The 24448-nt window shown below is 44.6% G+C and overlaps 2 protein-coding genes across 7 annotated transcripts in view; both read left to right on the top strand.

Annotated features, from left to right (window-relative positions):
* The window catches only part of LOC140721392 (uncharacterized), a 1266977-nt gene extending 1263858 nt beyond the window's left edge, over positions 1-3119 (top strand). For all 6 annotated transcript variants that reach the window (XM_073036244.1, XM_073036243.1, XM_073036240.1 and 3 more), the window contains one exon: positions 2602-3119. In XM_073036244.1, the coding sequence (XP_072892345.1) occupies positions 2602-2975 (374 nt within the window). In that variant the 3' untranslated portion in view covers positions 2976-3119. The remainder of the gene's footprint in view (positions 1-2601) is intronic.
* LOC140721387 (NACHT, LRR and PYD domains-containing protein 12-like) overlaps positions 1-20082 on the top strand; it is a 469945-nt gene extending 449863 nt beyond the window's left edge. The window contains exons 16-22 of the mRNA XM_073036229.1: positions 17002-17172; positions 17328-17498; positions 17656-17826; positions 17984-18154; positions 18310-18480; positions 18636-18803; positions 18967-20082. Coding sequence (XP_072892330.1) covers positions 17002-17172; positions 17328-17498; positions 17656-17826; positions 17984-18154; positions 18310-18480; positions 18636-18803; positions 18967-19069 — 1126 coding nt within the window. The 3' untranslated portion in view covers positions 19070-20082. The remainder of the gene's footprint in view (positions 1-17001; positions 17173-17327; positions 17499-17655; positions 17827-17983; positions 18155-18309; positions 18481-18635; positions 18804-18966) is intronic.
* Positions 20083-24448: the final 4366 nt, after the last annotated feature.

Below are 24448 nucleotides of genomic sequence, written 5' to 3' on the forward strand. Positions count from 1 at the left end.
AAAGCACACATTAACCTATTCTGCCATTTGTTTGTCCACCATTACTATCTCACCAACATCATTTTGCAGTGTTCCACGATCAACTCTCACCTCCCTTTTACTCTTCATATAACTGAAAAAAGTGTTTATTATCCTGCTTTATATTATTGGCTTTTCTGCCCTCACATTTCATCTTTTCCCTACTTATCGCTTTTTTAGTTGCCTTTTGTTGGATTTTAAAAGTTTTCTATTCATCCAACTTTCCCTCACTTTTGTTATCTTGCATGCCCTTTCCTTGGCTTTTATGCAATCGTTAACTTCCTTTGTCAACCATGGTTGCCTGCACGTGACACTTGAGAACTTCTTCCTCCGTGGGCCGTATCTATCCTGGAACTTGAGACCTATTCCCCGAAGTTTCAAACATCTCTGCTGTGCCGTCATCTCCACTGGTATCCTTCTCCAATCTATCTGGGTAAGCTTCTCTCTCGTGCCTCTGTAATTCGCTTTATTCCATAGCGATACTGATAACATAAGTTATGCTTCTCCCTCTCAAACTGCAGTATGAATTCACTCATATTATGATCACTACCATTTCAGTGTTCTTTTGCATTAAGCTCCCTTATAAGATCCGAGCTATTACATAACACCCAATCAAAGACAGAATTTTCCTGAGTAGTCTCAAGCACAAGCTGCTCTAAAACGCTCTCTAGTAGGTATTCAATAAATTCCCTCTCTTGTGATCCGACTCCTGAAATTTTTTGTATTTTCTAATTCCCCGTGCATATTGAATTATGTCATCACCTTGATGACACGCCTTTCCCAGCTCCCTTTGCAATCTCAACCCCACACCTTCGCTACTATTTGCAGGCCAATATAAGATTCTCATAAAGCTTTTTTTTAACCCCTGTAGCTTCTTATCTCCACCCACAAAGATTCAACATTCTCTAACCCGATGTAACCTCTTTATCAAGATGTGACTCCATCTTGAACCAACACAGCCACACCACCACCGACTATGCCTTCCTGCCTGTCCTTTCGATAAGACGTTTATCCTTTAACGTTAAGCTTCCAACTATGGTCTTCTTTCAGCCACGACTCAGTGATGCCCACAACATCATACCGACCAATCTCTAACTCCGCCAAGAGTTCGTCCACCTTATTCTAAATGCTGCATGCATTTACATGCAATGTGTTCAGTTCTCCCTCTCCCCCCTTTTGAATGTTGTGGATGTGGTACAATTGAACAGTTTGCTCTGTCTGTATTTGAACCCAGTCATTGGCTTGTCCTTCCTTACATTCATGTTAAACCCATCATCTACTTGTAAAACTGCTGTTTCATCCACAGCTCTATCGTCCTAGTTCCAGTCCCCCGGCCAAAACACTCCCAACAGCTCCAGTAAATCTGCCCGGAAGAATATTGGTCCTCATCGTCCTAGTTCCAGTCCCCCGGCCAAAACACTCCCAACAGCTCCAGTAAATCTGCCCGCAAGAATATTGGTCCTCATCGTCCTAGTTCCAGTCCCCCGGCCAAAACACTCCCAACAGCTCCAGTAAATCTGTCCGGAAGAATATTGGTCCTCATCGGATTCACCTGTAACCCGTGCCTTTTGTACAGGTCCTACCTGCCCCGGAAGTGGTCCCAATTATCCAGAAATCTGAATTCCTGCCCCCTGCTCCAAATGCTCCGCCACACATTTCTCTGCCACCTCATTCTATTCCTATTGCCACTGTCGGGTGGCACAGGCAGCAATCCTGAGATCACTACTTTTGAGGTCCTGTTCCTCAGCTTTTTTCCTAACCCCCTGTGTTCGGTTTTCCAGACCTCCTCCCTTTGCTTTTCCTATGTCGTTGTTACCAATGTTTGTCACGACTTCTGGCTGCTCAACCTCCCTTCTCAGGATATTGTGGACGCGTCCATAAACATTTCGGACAATGGCACCTGAGAGGCAAAGTACTATCGGTGTCCACAGAATCTCCTGACTTTAGAGTTCCCTATTACCGCTGCCATCCTCTTCAGCTTCCTGCTCTTCCGCACATCATCGGGGAATTGCCTGAGTTCATGTACCGGCTCCTCGGAGAATAAGAGACTGTAGACCAGTGCGGGGTGTGTTACATCGTGACTGGCTCAGCCTGGAAAAGGAAACTGAAATTATGTTCCTTTTCTGCGGCTCAGTACTGACAGCTTCATCCTAAAGGAGTGTCAAGAACATGGGGTCCATTGTGAGAGAAGTAAAAGTCAGTAGAGCAAGTAAATGCCCCCCCCCCACTGTTACCCTCTGCAGGGTTGCACAGGTCAGCAGAAGCTGAGCAGTGAAAGCAGTGAAACCACCCGCTCCACACAACACTCTCCTCTCCAGAATCACGTGTGCACTTGGTGCTCGCTGGAACACCGGGGAATCTGCAAACTACCAACAGAGGGGAGAGTGGAGACTTTAACAGCGGATCTGAATCAGATCAGAAATGTTTCAGGGCCGTCGTTCATTTTCAGACACTCTTATCTCTGATCTCCCAATTTCACCCAAACAGTGTCTTTAACGAGTATTTTTTTTATTAAAGAAAATATGTCGTGAGCTCCATGTTCATCAGATCAGGCATTGACAACCTATTTCTGTCCGTCATAAGATGTTCGAAGGAAACACAAGGAGACTCTGCGGACACAAACTGAAACACTGAGAGTGAACACGATCCTGATGAGGGAGAAGGTGAAGGTTCTCCAGCTGGTTGATCGATACGCTGAGCTCACGGTCATTTCTACTGTTCGAGATCGGAGACTGGTGGAACACGAGATGCTGGCAAGAGGCAGAGACCACGAGCAGTGGAGAGAAAAAGATCTCCGTGGTAAGCTGGAAAAAATCCGGACTGATCAGTTATTCAAGAAGAGCTTTGTTCAAAAATTGAAAAGATCTGTCTTTAGAAACAAATCCGGGATGTCCGCAGCAGTGGCCGGAGTCCCGGGGATCGGGGAAAACAACAATGGTACAAAAGATTGTTTATGACTGGGCCACGGAGAAGATATACCAACAATTCCAGTTTGTCTTCAGTTTCAAATTCCGGGATTTAAACACCATTAACTGCAGAATAAACCTGAAAGAACTGATTCTGCATCATTACCCCTACTTTGGGAATATCCTGGGAGAGGTCTGGAAACACACAGAGGGACTGCTGTTCATATTCGACGGATTGGATGAATTCAAGGACAAAATCAACTTCGTTGATGGTCAGAGAGACACAGAATCACAGTACACAGATCCTGAATTCAAGTGCAACGTGTCTGATATTGTGTATAGTTTAATCCAGGGCAAGCTGCTACCAGGGTGTTCAGTGCTGGTGACCACCCGCCCCACAGCGTTACATTTATTGCAAAAGGCAGACATCAGTGTCTGGGCTGAAATCCTGGGATTTGTTGGTGAGGAACGGAAGGAATATTTCATCAGGTATTTTGAAGATCAGACGGTGGCAGAAGCTGTTTTCAACCACATGAAGGAGAACGAGATCCTGTACACCATGAGCTACAATCCCTCCTACTGCTGGATCCTTGCACTGGCACTGGGCCCCTTCTTCACACAAAGAGTCAGGGACCCACAGCGAGTTCCCAAGACCATCACGCAACTGTACTCCTACTATATTTACAACATCCTGAAAAACCACGGCCGTGAGATTGACAGCCCCCGTGATGTGTTACTCAGGGTTGGTCAGATGGCCTTCAGCGGAGTGTCCGAGAAGAAGATTGTGTTTACAGATGGAGATTTGATCAAGTACAATCTGCAGCCTTCCCAGTTCCTGTCCGGGTTCCTGATAGAGCTTCTGGAGAGAGAGGATTCTGCCCGGAGCGTGGTGTACACATTCCCACACCTCACCATCCAAGAGTTTGTAGCTGCAGTCGCACAATTCCTGAATCCACATTCCGGGGATATCCTGAAATTCCTCACCGAAGTCCACAGCACGACAGATGGGCGATTTGAGGTATTTCTCCGTTTCGTTGCTGGTCTCTCATCCCCAATGACAACTCGGGGCCTGGAGGAGGTTCTGGGTCGATTTCCTCATGAGACAACCTACCGGGTAATTGACTGGGTGAGGGAGGAGGTTAAACGCCAGAGTGGAAACATTGGGAGTGAAGCTGGTAAAAGGAGCCTCCTGAACACATTGCACTACCTGTTTGAGTCTCAGAATCGTGGACTGTCTCAGGCCGCACTGGGATCTGTGGAAACACTTTCATTAAGTGGAATGACACTGACTCCGAATGACTGTACGGTCCTGTCTCATGTCATCGGACTCTGTGATACAATAAATCACCTCGACCTGGAGAGCTGCCACATTCAGAGTGAAGGAATCCAGCGGCTGGGACCCGGGCTGCACAAGTGCCAGGAGTTGAGGTAACTTGGTTTATCTCTCACTCTGAACTGTGAAACTGCCTCATTGTGTTGTTTCAATGTAAATGAATTTGGGTAAATTTGTAGTAAATCAGATTGTGAAGAATTGTGACAAATACCCATGGGGATCGATCAGTAATTCCCCAAGGACGGGAGTGTTCTGTGGTTCCTTGTGAAGGGATGTTGGAGACTTCATCAGATCAGGGAACAACGGCCATTGGTTTAATGGTTGTAAATCACAGGAGTGGCCGTGTTTCCTGCTGCCTGTGACACGTCCACTGATATTGTTCCTTCTCAATGTTACTGACACCCAGACCGACACTGACTACAGCAGGTGGGTCAGAGATTCACACCCCCTTCCCGGTGAGGGACAAGAGACCGTCAGCAGACTGTCCCAGTGAGAAGGAAAGAAATACCATTGTGAGATTGTCCTCCCCTGCCCTTCCCCGTGTGTCACTTTGCTCACTTCCAGATACGCAAAAAGCGAGGGCACATCTCCTCTGGGGCTCTGTTCAGACCCAACACACACGTACAAAAATATTCTGCATCCTCTCATCTTGTAGGATTGTTGTTTACCCTTGGAATCCTCCTGTGGGACCTCTCATCCCAATCCCCCTTCCATTCTTTGGAATCTCGCCCCATCCCCATTCCTCCTGTGGGCTCTCTATTACACTTTCCTCATCCTCCTGTGGGATGTCTTTTCCACATAACCCCCCCCCCCCCCTTCCTGTGAGAGCTCTCCTCCCCATCCCTCTTCCTCCTGTGGGATCTCTCTTCCGCATGTCCCTTTCACCTATGAGATCGCTCTTCCACATCCCCCTTCCTTCTATGGATTTCTCTTCCCCATCCCTTCCTGCTTTTGAAACTCGCTTCCCCATACCCGTTCCTCCTATGGGATCTCTCTCCTCCATCGACTTCTTCCTGTCGGATCTCTCTTTGGCATGCCCCATTGTCCTGTGGAATTTCTCTTCCCCATCCCCCTTCCTCCTGTGAGATTTCTCTTCCCAATCCCACATCCTCCTGTGGGAGCTCTCTTTCACATCCCTCCTCCTCCTGGCCGATCTCTCAACCCGTTCCCCCTTCATCCTGTTTAATCTCTCTCTATATCCCCTTCCTCCTTTGGGATCTCTCTTCCCCATACCCCTTCCTCCTGTGAGATCTCTCTTCCCCGTCCCCCTTCCTCCTGTGGGATCTTTCTTCCCCATGCCTCATCCTGCTGTGGGATCTCTCTTTCACACTCCCATGCCGCCTGTGGGATCTCCCTTCCCCATCCCCCTTCCTCCTGTGGGTTCTCTCTTCCCCATCCCCTTTCCTCCTGTGGGATTTCTCTTCCCCATCCCCCATCCCACCTTCGCCTCTGGGAACTCTCCTCCCCATAGAATCATAAAATCATAGAACACTACAGCACAGAAAACAAGCCATTCTGTCCTTCTAGTCTGTACCAAAACGTTATTCCGCTAGTCCCATTGACCTGCACCCAGTCCATAACCCTCCGGTCCTCCCCCATCCATGTATCTATCCAATTTATACTTAAAGCTTAAGAGTGAGTCCACATTTTCCACATCAGATGGCAGCACGTTCCACACTCTCACCACCCTCTGAGTGAAGAAGTTCCTCCTAATTCTCCCCCAAAACCTTTCCCCTTTCACGCTGAAGACATGTCTTCTCATTTGTATCTCTCCTAATCTATGTGGAAAGAGCCTATTCGCATTTACCCTGTCTATACCCTCATAATTTTGTAAACCTCTATCAAATCTCCCCTCATTCTTCTGCGCTCCAAGGAATAAAGTCCTAACCTGTTCAATCTTTCCTTGTAACTCAACTCCTGAAGACCAAGCAACATCCTAGTAAATCTTCTCTGCACTTTTTCAAACTTACTGATATCCTTCCTATAGTTAGGTAATCAGAACTGCACACAATACTCCAAATTTGGCCTCACCAATGTCTTATACAACCTCACCATAATATTCCAACTCCCATACTCAGTACTTTGATTTATGAATGCCAGGATGCCAAAAGCCTTCTTTACAAACCTGTCTACCTGTGATGCCACTTTCAGGGACATATGTTTCTGAACACCCAGATCCATCTGTTCCTCCGCACTCTTCAGTGCCCTACCGTTTATCGTGTTTGTCGTACCTTGATTTGTCCTTCCAAAATGGAACACCTCAAACTTGTCTGCATTAAATTCCATCTGCCATTTTCTGGCCCATTTTTCCAGTTGGTCCAGATCCCTCTGCAAGCTTTGAAAGCCTTCCTCACTGTCCACAACGCCTCCATCTTAGTGTCATCAGCAAACCTGCCGATCCAATTTATCACATTATCATCTAGATCATTGATACAGACAACAAACAACAATGGTCCCAGCACAGATCCCTGAGACACACCACTAGTCACAGGCCTCCAGTCTGAGAAGCAATCATCCACTACCACTCTCTGTCTTCTCCCACACAGCCAATTCGAATCCAGTTTACAACATCTCCATGGATACCTAGTGTCTGAACCTTCTGAACTAACCTTTTATGTGTGGGACCTTGTCAAAGGCCTTACCAAAGTTCATACAGACAACATCCACGGCCTTTCCTTCATATGCATTCTTGGTAACCTCCTCGAAAAACACTACAAGATTCATTAAACATGATCTACCACATACAAAGCCATGTTGACTATCTTTTATCAGCACTTGGCTGTCCAAATCCTTGTATATCCGATCTCTCAGAACACCTTCCAATAATTTACCTACTACTGATGTCAGGCTTACTGGCCTGTAATTACCTGGTGTAATTTTTGAGCCATTTTCAAACAACGGAACTACATGAACTACCCTCCAATCCTTCGGCACCGCACCCATGGCTGAGGACATTTTAAATATTTCTGCCAGGGCCCCTGCAATTTCTACACTAGTCTCTCTCAAGGTCCGAGGAAATATCATGTCAGGCCCGGAGATTTATCTACCTTTATTCACTGTAAGGCAGCAAGCAGCTCCTCCTCTTTAATCTCTATATGTTCCATGACACTACTGTTTGTTTGCCCTAATTCCATATCCGTAATGCCAGTTCCCTGAGTAAACACTGACGCAAAAAACTGTTTAAGATCTCCCCCATCTCTTGAGGCTCCACACATAGACGACCACTCTGATCTTCTAGGGGACCAATGTTGTCCTTTGCTATCCTTTTACTCTCAATATACTTGTAGGAACCCTTCTGGTTTACCTTCACATTATCTGCCAAAGCAACCTCATGTCTTCTTTTTGCCTTCCTGATTTCCTTCTTTCGTAATCCCTTACATTTTCTATACTCTTCAAGTACCTCAATTGTTCCTTGTTGCCTATACCTGCTAAACACCTACTTAACCAGATCGCCAATATCCCTTGAAAACCGAGGTTCCCTATGCCTGTTAACTTTGCCTTTAATCCTGGCAGGAACATGCAAACTCTGCACTCTCAGAATTTCACCCTTGAAGGCGTTCCACTTACTGAACACATCCTTGCAAGAAAACAACTTATCCCAATCCACTTTTACCAGATCCTCACTCATTTCCACAAAATTGGCCCTTCACCAATTCCGAACCTTAACTGGTGGACTAGTTCTATCCTTATTCATAATTATCTTTAAACTAATGACATTATGGTCACTGGACCCAAAATGTTTGCTTACACATACTTCTGTCACCTGACCTGTCTGGTTCCCTAATAGGAGATCAGGTATTGCATCCTCTCTACCGCAATATATTGATTTAGAAAAATTTCCTGAACACATTTGACAAACTCCACGCCATCTAACCCTGTCTCAGAGTGGGAGTCCCCGTCAAAATGTGGAAAGTTAAAATCCTCTACGATTACAACTTACTGTTTCTTACATCGGTCTGCTAACTCTCTACAGATTTGCTCCTCCAATTCTCTCTGCCTATAATACAACCCTATTCGTGTGCTCACACTTTCCCCGTTCCTCAGCTCCACCCATATGGCCTCTATAGACGAGCCCTCCGGGCTGTCCAATCTACGCACAGCTGTGATATTCTCCCTGACTGGTAATGCCACTCCTTCTCCTTTCATCCTTCACCCCTATCATGTCTGAAACAACGGAACCCCGGAACACGAAGCTGGCGCTTTAAAGGAATATAAAAGTGGATAAATCTCCGGATTCTGACAGGATATTCTCTAGGTCCATGAGGGACGTTAGTGTAGAAATAGGGGCTCTGACAGAAATATTACAAATGTTATTAGAAACGGAGATGGTGCCGAAGGATTGTCGTATTGCTCATGTGGTTCCATTGTTTAAAAAGGGTTCTAAGATTAAACCTAGCAATTATTGGCCTGTCAGTTTGACGTCAGTGGTGGGTAAATTAATGGAAGGTATTCTTAGAGATGGTATATATAATTATCTGGATAGACAGGGTCTGATTAGGAACAGTCATCATGGATTTGTGCATGGAAGGTCATGTTTGACAAACCTTATTGAATTTTTTGAAGAGGTTACAAGTAAAGTTGACGAGGGTAAAGCAGTGGATGTTGTCTATATGGACTTCATTAAGGCCCTTGACAAGGTTCCGCACAGAAGGTTAATTAGGAAGATTTGATCGTTAGGTATTAATACTGAAGCAGTAAAATGGATTCAACAGTGTCTGGATGGGAGATGCCAGAGAGCAGTGGTGGATAACTGTCAGTTTGGAGGCCGGTGACTCGTGGTGGGCCTCAGGGATCTGTACTGGGTACAATGTTGTTTGTCATATACATTAATGATCTGGATGATGGGGTGATAAATTGGATTGGTAAGCATGCAGATGATACTAAGATAGGTGGCGTTGTGGATAATGAAGTAGGTTTTAAAAGTTTGCAGAGAGATTTAGAACAGTTAGAGGAGTGGGCTGAACGATGGCAGATGGAGTTTAATGCTGATAAGTGTGAGGTACTACATTTTAGTAGGAATAATCCAAATAGGACATACATGGTAAATTGTAGGGCATTGAAGAATGCAGTAGAACAGGGTGATCTAGGAATAATGGTGCATAGTTCCCTGAAGGCGGAATCTCATGTGGATAGGGTGGTGAAGAAAGCTTTTGGTATGTTGGCCTTTATAAATCAGAGCATTGGGTATAGGAGTTGGGATGTAATGTTAAAATTGTACAAGGCATTGGTAAGACCGAATTTGGAGTATTGTGTACAGTTCTGGTCACCGGATTATAGGAAAGATGTCAATAAAATAGAGAGAATACAGAGAAGATTAACTAGAATGTTACATGGGTTTCAGCACCAAAGTTACACAGAACGATTGAACAAGCTAGGTCTTTATTCTTTGGAGCATAGAAGGTTGAGGGGGGACGATAGAGGTATTTAAACTTATGAGGGGGATAGATAGAGTTGACGTGGATAGGATTTTTCCATTGAGAATAGTGGAGATTCAAACAAGAGGACATCAGTTGAGAGTTAGGGGGCAAACATTTAAGGATAATATGACGGGTGATTTCTTTACTCAGAGAGTGGTAGCTGTGTGGAACGAGCTTCCAGTAGAAGTAGTAGAGGCAGGTTCGGTATTGTCATTTAAAGTAAAATTGGATAGGTATATGGAGAGGAAAGGAATGGAGGGTTATGGGCTGAGGACGGGTCAGTGGGACTAGGTGAGTGTAAGCATTCGGCACGGACTAGAAGGGCCGAAATGGCCTGTTTCCGTGCTGTAATTGTTATATGTTTATATAGTTATTAGTCCTGCCCCTCCTGCAACCAAGTCTTACGAATAGCAATAATGTCGATATCATCATGTGCCAATCCACGCCCTAAACTCATCTGCCTTACCTACAATACCCCTTGCATTGAAATAGATGCACCTGAGAACATTTCTATCACGTACAAACCATTGATATCTGTCTATACAAGTTGTCCTCGCATGACCCTTATCCTCCTCCACCTCACTATCTGCTCTAACACACTGCTCCCTCCGCTTACAATCTGGTTTAAAACCCCCTGAGCAGAACATGCCTAACCTACCGGCAAGGATGTTAGTCCCCTCCAGTTCAGGTGCAAATTGTACAATCGGAATTGGTCCCACCTCCCCTGGAAGAAAGCCCAATTGTCCAGAAACATGAACCCCTCCCTCATGCACCATCCCCTCAGCCACGTATTTAGCTGCATTATATTCCTATTTCTAGCCTCACTAGCACGTGGCACGGGGAGAAATCCACCTGTGGGATCTCCCTTCCCCTTCCCCCTTCCTCCTGTGGGATGTCCCTTCCCTATCTGGCTTCCTCCTGTGGGATCTCTATTCCCCATCCCCCTTCCTCCTGTGGGATCTCACTTCCACATCCCCCTTCCTCCTGTGGGATCTCTCTTCCCCATCCTACAAGTATCTGGGAGTACAGTTAGACGAGAAGCTAGACTGGACTGCCAACACAGATGCCTTGTGCAGGAAGGCACAGAGTCGACTGTACTTCCTTAGAAGGTTGGCGTCATTCAATGTCTGTAGTGAGATGCTGAAGATGTTCTATAGGTCAGTTGTGGAGAGCGCCCTCTTCTTTGTGGTGGCGTGTTGGGGAGAAAGCATTAAGAAGAGGGACGCCTCACGTCTTAATAAGCTGGTAAGGAAGGCGGGCTCTGTCGTGGGCAAAGTACTGGAGAGTTTAACATCGGTAGCTGAGCGAAGGGCGCTGAGTAGGCTACGGTCAATTATGGAAAACTCTGAACATCCACTACATAGCACCATCCAGAGACAGAGAAGCAGTTTCAGCGACAGGTTACTATCGATGCAATGCTCCTCAGACAGGATGAAGAGGTCAATACTCCCCAATGCCATTAGGATTTACAATTCAACCGCCAGGACTTAAGAACTTTTAAAAGCTATTATTAATGCTTTTTGAGATAGTGATTTAGACTCATATTTTTACTGAGTTAAGTATTGTATGTAATTAGTTTTGCTACAACAAGTGTATGGGACATTGGAAAAAATGTTGAATTTCCCCATGGCGATGAATAAAGTATCTATCTATCTATCTATCTATCTATCTATCTATCTATCTATCTATCTATCTATCTATCTATCTATCTATCTATCTATCTATCTATCTATCTATCTATCTATCTATCTATCTATCCCCCTTCCTCCTGTGGGATCTCTCTTCCCCATCCCCCTTCCTCCTGTGGGATCTCACTTCCCCATCCCCCTTCCTCCTGTGGGATCTCTATTCCCCATCCACCTTTCTTCTGTGGGGCTTCTGTTGTCATACCCCACCCTTCTTGTGCGATCTCCCTTCCACATCTTTCTTCCTCTTCAGGGATCTATCAATTCCCCTTCCCCCTTCCACCTGTGGGATCTCTCTACCACATCCCCCTTCCTACTTTCAGATCTCTCGTCCATCTGAACTCCTGTGGGCTCTCTCTTCACCATCCTCCTTCCTGCAGTTGGGCCACTGTTCCCATTCCCCTCTTCCTGTGGCATCTCACTTTCTCATCTCCCTTCCTCCTTTTGGATCTCTCTTCCTACCCCCTTTCTCCTGTGGGTCCTCTGTTCCATGTCCTATCTTTCTGTGGGATCACTCTTTCCCATCCCCATTCCTCCTGAGGTAACTCTCCTACTTATCCCCCATCCTGCTGTATGATCTCTCTTCCCCGTTCCTCCTCTTCCTGTCGGTCTCTCTTCCCCATGCCCCTTCCTCCTGTGAGATCGCTCTTCCTCATCCCCCTTCTTTCTGTTCGATGTCTCTCCTACATCCGCTTCCTCCTGTGGCATTTATCTTCCCCACTGCCTTTCATCCTGTGGGAATCTTTCTGCCCCATCCCACTTCCTCCAGTGGGATCACTCCTCCCCATCTGCCTTCTTCCTCTGGGATCTCTTTCGCCATTCACCTTCGCCTATGGCGCCTCTGTTCCCATCCCCCCACTCTTCTTGTGGGATCTCCCTTCCACATAACCCTTCCTGCTTTTAGATCGCTCATCCATCCGACCTCCTCCTGTGGGCTCACTCTTCGCAATCCCCCTTCCTGCTGTTGAGCCTCTATTCCCATTCCCCTCTTCCTGTGGCATCTGTCTTTCTCATCTCCCTTCCTCCTGTGGGATCTCTCTTCCCCATCAACTTCCTGCTGTTGGAACTCTCTTCCCCATCCCATTCCTACTGTGGGATCTCTCTTTCCCAACCCCCTTCCTCCCGTGGGATCACTCGTCCATCCGACTTCCTTCTGTGGGATCTCTCTTACCCATCCCACTACTCCTGTGGGATCTCTGTACCCCATCCTCCAATCTTCTTGTGGGATCTCCCTTCCACATCTTCCTTCCTCTTCAGGGATCTATCTCTTCCACATCTCCCTTCCATCTGTGGGATCTCTCTTCACCATCCCCCTTCCTGCTGTTGGGCCTCTGTTCCCATTCCCCTCTTCCTGTGGCATCAGTCTTTCTCATCTCCTTTCCTCCAGCGGGATCTCTCTTCCCCATCCCCCTTCATCCTATGGGATCTCTATTCACCATCACCCTTTCTCGTGAGGGGCCTCTGTTCCCATCCCCCACTCTTCTTGGGGGATCTCTCTTCCCCATCCCTTTAGCTCGGGTGGGTCTTTTTCACTGTGTCGCATTGACATTTCTGCATTTCGGTCAGGAACATTTTGTTTAGCCATCTGGAAATGAGAGAGAATATGTGGAGTTTACAGGGTCACACCGACAGACTAAATTATTGACATTCGGTGAATACACTAGAGCTGGTCAGTGAGGGACATTGACAGTGATGGGAACTCCGATCAGTGATTTACTGAAGGGTTTAATGTTTCCTGAAATATCCCAGTGAGAGAAATTCCCCCAGACCCACGGTTTGAATCACTTTGTTCATCAATCTGTCTGTTTGTGTTTAGACTTGGTGAGAATGACCTGGGAGATTCAGGAGTGAAACTGGTGTCTGCAGCTCTGAGGAACCCGGAGTGTAAAATACAGACACTGTGGTATGTACCAGACTGTGGGAGAGTGTGTTTACAGTCACTGGGTGTCTGACACTGAACATTAATTTGATCAGTAGAACTAAAGAAACATAGAAAACCTAGAGCACAGTACAGGCCCTTCGGCCCACAACGCTGTACTGAAAATGTCACTACCTTAGAATTACCTCGGTTTTACCCATAGCCCTCCATATTTCTAAGCTCCATGTAGCCATCCTGGAGTTTAAAGATCCGATCGTTTCCGTCTCCACCACCGTCGCCAGCAGCCCGTTCCACGCACTCACCACTCTCTGTGTAAAAAAACTTACCCCTGACATCTCCTCTGTACCTACTTCCAAGCACCTTAAAACTATGCCTTCTCATGCTAGCCATTTCAGCCCTGGGGAAAAGCCTCTGACTATCTACACGATCAATGCCTCTCATTATCTTGTACACCTCTACCAAGTCACCTCTCATCCTCCGTCACTCCAAGAGAAAAGGCCGAGTTCACTCAACCTATTCTCATAAGGCATGCTCCCCAAACCAGGCAACATCCTTGGAAATCTCCTCTGCACCCTCTCTATGGTTTCCATGTCCTTCCTATAGTGAGGTGACCAGAATTGTGCATAGTACTCCAAGTGGGGTCTGATCAGGGTCCTATATCGCTGCAACATATAACCATAACAGCACGGAAACAGGCCATCTTGGCCCTTGTAATCCGTGCCGAACGCTTACTCTCACCTAGTCAAACTGACCTGCACTCAGCCCATAACCTTCCATTCCTTTCCTGTCCATATTCCTATGCAATTTTACTTGATATGAAAATACCGAACCTGCCTCTACCACTTCCACTGGAAGCTCATTCCACACAGCCACCACTCTCTGAGTAAAGAAATTCACCCTTGTGTTACCCTTAAACTTTTGCCCCCTAACTCTCAAATCATGTCCACTTGTTTGAATCTCCCCTACTCTCAATGGAAAAAGCCTATCCACGTCAACTTGATCTATCCCCCTCATAACCTCTCAACTCTTAAACATTACCTCTCGACTCTTAAACTCAATCCCACGACTGATGAAGGCCAATACACTGTACGCCTTTTTAACTACAGAGTCAACCTGCATAGCAGCTTTGAGTGTCCTCTGTACTCGGACCCCAAGATCCCTCTGATCCTCCACACTGTCAAGACTCTTACCATTAACACTATATTCTACCAGCATATTTGACCTACCAAAATGAACCACTTCACACTTATCTGGGTTGAACTCCATTTGCAACTTTTCAGCCCAGTTTTGCATCCTTTTGGTGTCCCGCTGTGACCTCTGTCAGTCCTCCACACTATCCACAACACCCCCAACCTTTGTGTCATCAGCAAATTTACTAACACTACCCTCCACTTCCTCATTCAGGTCATTTATAAAAATCACAAAGACTAGGGGTCCCAGAACATATCCCTGAGGCACACCACTGGTCATTGGCCTCCATGCAGAATATGACCCGTCTACAACCACTCTTTGTCTTCTGTGGGCAAGCCAGTTCTGGATCCACAAAGCAATGTCCCCTTGGATCTCATGCCTCCTTACCTTCTCAATAAGCCTTGCATGGGGTACCTTATCAAATGCCTTGCTGAAATCCATATACCCTACATCTACTGCTCTACCTTCCAGTCCCGGTGACATCCAACTTGATGCTTTCCAAAAGCTCCACAACATCCTCTTTCTTAATATCTACTTTCTCAAGCTTTTCAGTCCACTGCAATTCATCCCTACAATTGCCAAGATCCTTTTCCGTTATGAATACTGAAGCAAATGGTTTATTAAATACCTCCGCTATTTCCTCCGGTTCCATACACAATTTTCCATTGTCACACCAGTTTGGTCCTATTCTGTCACATCTTATCCTCTTGCTCTTCTCATACTTGCAGAATGCTTTGGGGTTTTCCTTAATCCTGTCCGCCAAGGCCTTCTCATGGCCCCTTCTAGCTCTCCTGATTTCATTCATAAGCTCCTTCCTGCTAGCCTTATAATATTCCAGATTCATATCATTACCTCGTTTTTTGAATCTTTCGTAAGCTCTTCTTTTTTTCTTGACTTGATTTACAACGGCCTTTGTGCACCATGGATCTTGTACCCTATCATCCTTTCCATGTCTCATTGGAACGTACCTACTCAGAACCCCACACAAATATCCCCTGAACATTTTCTACATTTCTTCAGTATGTTTCCCTGAGAACATCTGTTTCCAATTTATGCTTACAAGTTCCAGCCTGATAGCCTCATAGTTCCCCTTACTCTAATTAAAGGTTTCCCTAACTTCCCTGTTCCTATCCCTCTCTAATGCAATGGTAAAAGAGATAGAATTGTGATCACTATCTCCAAAATGCTCTCCCACTGAGAGACCTGACAACAGGCCAGGTTCATTTCCCAATAGCAGATCAAGTACAGCCTCTCCTCTTGTAGGCTTACCTACATATTGTATCAAGAAACCTTCCTGAACACACCTAACAAATTCCACCCCATCTAAACCCCTCACTCGAAAGCTGTCAATCAATATTTGGGAAGTTAAAATCTCACACCTCAACAACCCTGTTATTAAAACTCCTTTCCAGAATCTGTCTCACTATCTGCTCCTCAATATCCCTGTAACTGTTTGGTACCCTATACAAAACACCCAGTAGAGTTATTGACCTCTTCCTGTTCCTAACTTCCACCCACAGAGACGCCGTAGACAACCCCTCCATGACTTCCTCCTTTTCTGGAGCCGTGACACTATCTCTGATCAACAGTGCCACACCCCCACCTCTTTTGCCTCCCTTCCTGTCCTTTCTGAAACATCTAAAGCCTGGCACTCGAAGTAACCATAGATAGTCCTGCCCCTGCACCATCCAAGGCTCTGTAATGGCCACAACATCATATCTCCGAGAGCTGATCCACGCTCAAAGCTCATACGCTTTATTCATCATACTCCTTGCATTAAAATAGACACATCTCAAACCATCGGACTGAGTGCCTCCTTCTCTATCACCCGCGTATCCTCCCTTTCACACTGTCTCCAAATTCTCTCTATTTGTGAGCCAACCTCCCTCTCCTCCGTTACATTAATTTGGTTCCCTCCCCCCAGCAATTCTAGTTTAAACTCTCCCCATTAGCCTTAGCAAACCCTGCTGTCAGGATATTGGTCCCCCTGGGATTCAAGTACAACCCGTCATTTTTGTACAGGTCACACCTGCTCCAAAGGAGGTCACAATGATCCAGAAATCTGAATCCCTGCCTCCTGCTCCAATCCCTCAGCCACGCGTTTATCCTCCACCTCATCCTAATCTTATTCTCACTGTCACGTGGCACAGGCAGTAATTCCGTGATCACTACCTCTGAGGTCCTGTTTCTCAACTTCCTTCCTAACGCCCTGTAGTCTGCTTTCAGGACCTCTTCCCTTTTCCTACCTATGTCACTGGTACCAATATGTACCACGACCTCTGGCTGTTCTCCCTCCCACTACAGGATATCTTGGACGTGATCAGAAACATCCCATACCCTGGCACCTATGAGGCAAACTACCATCCGAGTTTCTTTCCTGCATGTACAGAATCACCTCTCTGACCCCCTAACTATAGAGTCCCACATTGGTAACTATAGAGTCTCACTGGCCGACTTGCGCAGTCGTGCTGAAGAAAAAAAAAATCAGTAATTGTGTTACTGATAAAAACTGGGGATTTGTACCGTCTCCTGTCTCTCTGTGTCCTTCACCCTCATTCCCTCTCATCTCCAGGCTGAAGAAGGTCGGTCTCACAGATTCTGGTGCCAAGGATCTCGCCTCCGCTCTCAGTACAAACCCATCACTGACGGAGCTGAACCTGAGTGGTAATAAACTGGGGGATTCAGGAGTGAAACTGCTGTCTGCGGCTCTGAGGAACCCAGAGTGTAAAATACAGAAACTGCAGTAAGTACCAGACGGTGGGAGATTGCGTTTACAGTCACTGGGTGTCAGACACTGAACATTAATGTGATCTGTAATTTTGTTACTGATAAACACTGGGGATGTGTACCGTCTCCTGTCTCTTTGCGTCCTTCACCCTCATTCTCTCTCATCTCCAGGCTGAAGAAGGTCGGTCTCACAGATTCTGGTGCCGAGGATCTCGTCTCCGCTCTCAGTACAAACCCATCACTGACGGAGCTGATCCTGAGTGATAATAAACTGAGAGATTCAGGAGTGAAACTGGTGTCTGCGGCTCTGAGGAACCCGGAGTGTAAAATACAGAAACTGGAGTAAGTACCAGACTGTGGGAGATTGTGTTTACAGTCACTGGGTGCCTGACACTGAACATTAATGTGATCAGTAATTGTGTTACTGATAAACACTGGGGATTTGTACCGTCTCCTGTCTCTCTGTGTCCTTCACCCTCAATCTCTCTCTCATCTCCAGGCTGTACAAAGTCGGTCTCACAGATTCTGGTGCCGCGGATCTCGCTTCAGCTCTCAATACAAACCCATCACTGACGGAGCTGGACCTGAGTGATAATAAACTGGGAGATTTAGGAGTGAAACTGGTGTCTGCGGCACTGAGGAACCCGGAGTGTAAAATACAGAAACTGGGGTAAGTACCAGACTGTGGGAGATTGTGTTTACAGTCACTGGGTGTCTGACACTGAACATTAATATGATCAGTAATTGTGTTACTGATAAACACTGAGGATTTGTACCGTCTCCTGTCTCTCTGTGTCCTTCACCCTCACTCTCCCTCTCATCTCCAGGCTGTACAAAGTCAGTCTCACAGATTCTGGTGCCGAGGATCTCGCTTCCGCTCTCAATACAAACACATCACTGACGGAGCTGTACCTGAGTGATAATAAACTGGGAGATTTAGGAGTGAAACTGGTGTCTGCGGCTCTGAGGAACCCGGAGTGTAAAATACAGAAACTGTGGTAAGTACCAGACTGTGGGAGATTGTGTTTACAGTCACTGGGTGTCTGACACTGAACATTAATACGATCAGTAATTGTGTTACTGATATACACTGGGGATCTGTACCGTCTCCTGTCTCTCTGTGTCCTTCACCCTCACTCTCTCTCATCTCCAGGCTGGGGATGGTCGGTCTCACAGATTCTGGTTCCGAGGATCTCGCCTCCGATCTCAGTACAAACCTATCACTGACGGAGCTGGGCCTGAGTAATAATAAACTGAGAGATTCAGGAGTGAAACTGGTGTCTGCGGCTCTGAGGAACCCGGAGTGTAAAATACAGAAACTGTGGTAAGTACCAGACTGTGGAAGATTGTGTTTACAGTCACTGAGTGTCTGACACTGAACATTAATATGATCAGTAATTGTGTTACTGATAAACACTGGGGATCTGTACCGTCTCCTGTCTCTCTGCGTCCTTCACCCTCACTCTCTCTCATCTCCAGGCTGTTCAATGTCGGTCTCACAGATTCTGGTGCCAAGGATCTCGTCTCCGCTCTCAGTACAATCCGATCACTGACGGAGCTGGACCTGGGATCAAACTCGCTGACAGACCGATCTGTCCCCGCTCTCAGCCGCCTCATACTGACCCTCCCGAGTCTGGAGTGGATCGGGTGAGTGTTGTGTTAATGTTCAATCTGATAAAATATCAGCAGATCCGCGGGTTTTCTGATGATATTTGTCTGTGAGTGCTTTTGAATCATTAACCCCAGTCCCCTGTTACTGACACTGTTGTGTAATCTGTTTATTTCATCTTTATTCTCCCATCTGTTTCAGGCTGATGGGGAATTGGTTCAGTGAGACCGGGGAGAAGAAACTGAGATCTCTGCAGGAACCCAGACCCGGACTGAAAGTGATCTGTGAACATCTGAATGTGTGAACATCCCCGCCCGCGGGATGGGGACATTTTGGCCGATTCCCCGACCTCCCCTTTAACTCCCGCCCTTACCTTTAACGGCCGCGCGCTGGGGCTGATTCCCAACGGTTTTAACGGAACCAGCTCAGGCCTCGCGCTGTGTGTCGCTCGGAGCGGTCCCGCAGTGACGTGTTTTCGCCTGTTGTCCGGCGGGACAGCTTCCGCCGGAAGTGTGTGTTCGGGATTCCCACGTGACACCCCGGAGAATTACCCAGACAGGAAGTGCCCGGGGGCCGGGGATCAGTCTGTGACACCGGTGTCCCGGGGTGGGATTGTCCCGGTAGAGAATCCTTTTGCTCGCTTTGCTGAGGACGGTGCATTCGGCAGCCTGGCCGATATAATGATGTTAAATTGACAAATCTCTCGGCAGTGACCCTGGATCTGCAGCGATCCCGGACACGGCCCTGAAGTGTGATTTTATAATCATCGGTTCCCCGCTGCAGAGTGACGGTGAGAAACGGGACTGATTATTCAACCTGTCACTCGTTGTCACCGGTCAGTTAATTGTGTGTGACTGTGAGTGAGTCGATTTACATTTGTCATGTTGATATCAATAAACCGCTGTAACTCCCTGTCCTGGTATCAGACTTTAGTCTCATTAGAGGAGAAACAGTGACCTGGGGTTACTGTTGCCCCCTGCACTCGATGAACTGAAATAATACATGGTAAATGGTAGGGCATTGGGGAATGCAGTAGAATAGAGTGATCTAGGAATAATGGTGCATAGTTCCCTGAAGGTGGAATCTCATGTTGACAGGGTGATGAAGAAAGCTTTTGGTATGCTGGCCTTTATAAATCAGAGCATTGAGTATAGCAGTTGGGATGTAATGTTAAAATTGTACGAAGCATTGGTGAGGCCGAATTTGGAGTTTTGTGTACAGTTCTGGTCACCGAATAATAGGAAAGATGTCACGAAAACAGAGTACAGAGAAGATTTACTAGAATGTTACCTGGGTTTCAGCACCTAAGTTACAGGGAAAGATTGAACAAGTTAGCTCTATGTTCTTTGGAGCATAGAAGGTTGAGGGGGGACTTAATAGTGGTATTTAAAATTATGAGGGGGATGGATAGAGTGGACGTATATAGGCTTTTTCCTTTGAGTGTAGGGGGAGATTCAAACAAGAGGACATGATTTGAGAGTTAGGGAGCAAAAGTTTGGGGGTAACACGATGGAGAACAACTTTACTCAGAGAGTGGTAGCTCTGTGAAACGAGCTTCCAGTAGAAGTGGCAGAGTCAGGTTTGATTTTGTCATTTAAAAAAAAATTGGATAGGTATATGGACAGGAGAGGAATGGATGGTTATGGGGTGAGTACAGGTCGATGAGACATGGTAGAGAGAGAGAGCGTTTAGCACGGACGAGAAGGGCCAAGATGGCCTGTCCCATCAGACACTCACGGGGTCACACACAGACTGAATGACCCTCCACACCGTCCCATTGCACACTCCTGGGATGTGAGACAGAGTGAATGTCCCTCCACACTGTCCCAACACACTCCCGGAGTGAGACACAGAGTGAATCTCCCTCTGCACTGTACCATCACACACTCCTGGTGTCGGACTCAGAGTGAAGCTCCCTCAAAACCATCCCATCACAAACTCCCAGGGTCAGACACAGTGAATCTCCCTCTGCATTATACCAGCACACGCTTTTTTGTTACAATATTTTTATTCAGAAGAAGAAAAAAACAAGATTTACAGAGTGCAACACATCTCAACATGACGTGTGTACATTCATATATTGTAATAAAATTGATCAAAATGTTATAGCACATCGCACAAAGGTATACCACTGTAATCAAAAATTTAAAGATAGTTCATACAGCATAAAATAATTTTTTTATATAAAAAAGTCAACCCTCTAACAACTACCAAATAAAAAAGTTGATGGATGATAATGGATAAATTAGAAAAGAAAACATAATCGCTTAAGAAGAGAAGATAAAAATATACATAAAAGTCTGTGCACTCTTAAACTTTATAAATTGGAAAAGTAATTTAGGAAAGGTCCCCAGGTACCATAAAAAGATTGTTTCGAATTTAAGACTGAGCAGCGGATCTTTTCTAAATTTAAATAAGACATAATATCGCGTAGCCATTGAAGATGTGTAGGAGGGGTAGACTCCTTCCATTTAAGCAAGATTGCTCTGCTTGCTAAAAGAGAGGGAAAAACTAAAACCTGTAGGTTAGAAGTATTTAAAGTTATATCTTCATCTGCAATAATACCAAACAAGGCAGTAAGGGGATTTGGGTCAAATTGGACCCTAAAAATTTGTGAGAAGGTATGGAATACTTCCCGCCAAATCTTTTCAATTTTAAGGCAAAACCAAAACATATGAATTAAAGAGGCATCAGCAGAGTTGCATTTATTACAACGTGGAGAAACATTCAGATAAAAACTGGACAGCTTCTGTTTAGAAATGTAAGCTCTATGAACCACTTTAAATTGCAGAAGAGAATGACGAGCACAGAAAGAAGATTTATTAACCTGTTCAAGAATTTTATTCCATCTATCATCAGAAATCTGACAATTTAGGTCATCCTCCCAAGCTGTTTTATTTTATCTAAAAAGTCTTGTCCAGAATCAATCAGCAAGTTATAGATACCGGTAACAGAAACATTAACAAAAGGTTTTAAATTTAAAAGATCATCCAGTAAATTTTTATCAGAACCTATAGGAAAAGTAGTTAATTGGAAACCTAAGAAATCTCTAATTTGAAGGTATCTGTAAAAATGTGTTATTGGGAGTGCAAATTTAGTTGACAATTGGTCAAATGAAGCAAGAGATCCTGAGATAAACAGGTCCCAAAAACACTTATTACCTAGTTCATCCCAATCCTTAAAGACTTTTTCAGTCATGGAAGGGATAAAAAATAATTAAAAAATGGGAGATGATAATGAAAAATTCGCTAAACCAAAACATTTCCTAAATTGAGACCAAATCCTTAAAGTTTGCCTAACAATTATGTTATCTGTTATTTTATTTGCTGAAAAAGAAGAGTATGATCCAAGAAGAGAGACAATAGAGGAATCTTTTACAGAATTAACTTCTAAGGAGACCCATGATGGGCAATCTTTACGATAAATAAGACCAGAAAGTAATATTCCTTATATTGGCAGCCCAATAGTAAAACCTAACATTGGGTAGGGCTAATCCACACATCTCTTTATTTCTTTGTAGGTAACCTTTACTTAAACGAGCTTGCTTATTATTCCAAATATAAGATGTTAAAATTGAATCTAAAGAATCAAAGTAGGTCTTAGGAATAAAAATAGGTAAGGCCTGAAAAAGATATAAAAATTTAGGAAGAATCTTCATTTTAATCGAAATAATTCGGCCAATTAGGGATAACGAAAGATGAGACCGTTTAGAAAGCATCTTTTTCACATAATTCAATAAGAGGTTTAAGTTTTCTTCAAATAAATTCTTGAAGTTTTTAGTAATTGTTACACCTAGATATGTAAATTGACTTGTAACAACTTGGAATGGAAATTTGGCATTTGATGACATTAGATCATTTTTTTAAAAATAGCTCACATTTAAGTTCAGCTTATATCCTGAAAAAGAACTAAACTGGGAAATTAAAGAAAGAACCGAAGGTAAAGAAGTTTCAGTGTTAGAGATAAGAAGTAAAATATCATCAGCATATAATGAAATTTTATGAGTCATACCTTCCCTCAGTATACCAGAAATGTCCTTAGATTCTCGAAATGCTATTGCTAAGGGTTCTATAGCTAAAGCAAAAAGTAAAGGACTAAGAGAAAAACCTTGTCTAGTTCCTCGCTGTAATTTAAAGGGCTTAGAAATTTGAGAGTTAGTAATAACCTGAGCGGTAGGAGACAAGTAAATTAATTTAACCCAACGAATAAAATTAGGCCCAAAATTAAGCTTTTCTAAGGTCTTAAAAAGATAATTCCACTCAATCCTATCGAAGGCTTTTTCTGCATCTAAGGATAATATACACTTTTTTTTTGGATGGTGAATATATCACATTCAATAACTGACGTATATTAAAATGTGAGTAACGATTTTTAATAAATCCTGTCTGGTCATGTGATAGATGATAAAATATTTTCAAGTCTTCGAGCTAAGATTTTGGATAAGATTTTTGCATGAACATTTAATAAAGAGATCGGTCTGTATGAAGAACATTCAGCTGGATTTTATTTTTTTTAAGAATAAGAGAAATAAAAGCTTCATAAAAAGATTGAGGGAGTTTGCCTGATTTAAAGGACTCTGATAAAACAGAGGATAAATAAGGTGTAAGTAACGTAGTGAAAGTTTTATAAAACTCCCCAGGAAAGCTATTAGGTCCTGGGGTCTTACCAGAATGTAAAGCACGTATAGCCTCAGCCGCTTCTCCATTGGAAATAGGCTGATCTAACCGTGTTAGACTATCAGCAGACAATGTAGGAATGTTGATATTGCTGAAAAAAGCATTCATATAGGTATCATCTGAAGAAGAGTCAGACTGATACAACTTAAGGTAAAAGTCTTTAAATACGTTGTTAATTTCAGAATGGTCAGATATCGTAGTACCATTATCTTTAAAAATTTCTGTGATTTGACGATTAACTGTGAAAGATTTTAAGCGATTGGCTTATAAACTACCTGTTCTATCCCCGTGAATGTAAAATTGAGTTTTATCTCTCAGCAGCTGTCGTTCAATTGGGTAAGTCAGCAGAAGATTATACTTGGATTGGATTTCAATATGCTTATTATATATACTTGGATCTGGAGATAGCGCATACTTTCGATCAAGATCTTTTAATATCGCTGCTAGGTCACATCTTTCTTTGTCAGCTCTTTTCTTTATATAGGTAGAGTAAGAGATAATTTCTCCACGAACATGTGCTTTAAAAGTAGCCCAGACTATAGTACCAGCAGTATCTCCTTTAAAATTTTCTTTAAAGAAAAAAGTAATATGGATTTCCAAAAAAGTTAGAAAATTTTTATCAGATAACAATGATAAGTTAAAACGCCAACTTCTGTTTGGTAAAGAGTAAACAGGTAATCTTAAAGCACACTCTCCTGGGGTCAGACACAGAGTGAAGCTTCCTCTACACCATCCATCAGACATTCCCCCGGCACAGCCACAGAGTGAAGCTACCCCCACATCGTCCCATCACACACACCTGGGGTCAGACACAGACTGAATGTCCCTCCACACAGTCCCATCACACACTCCCGGGTGAGACTGAGAGTAAATCTCCCTCCACACCGTCCCATTACACACTCCCGGGATGAGACACAGAGTGAATCTTCCTCCACACAGTCACAACACACACTCCGGGCGTGAGAAACAGAGTGAATCTCCCTCTGCACTGTACCATCACACACTCC

The sequence above is a fragment of the Hemitrygon akajei genome, unplaced genomic scaffold (genome assembly GCF_048418815.1).
Source record: "Hemitrygon akajei unplaced genomic scaffold, sHemAka1.3 Scf000054, whole genome shotgun sequence".
NCBI classification, from domain to species: Eukaryota; Metazoa; Chordata; class Chondrichthyes; order Myliobatiformes; family Dasyatidae; genus Hemitrygon; species Hemitrygon akajei.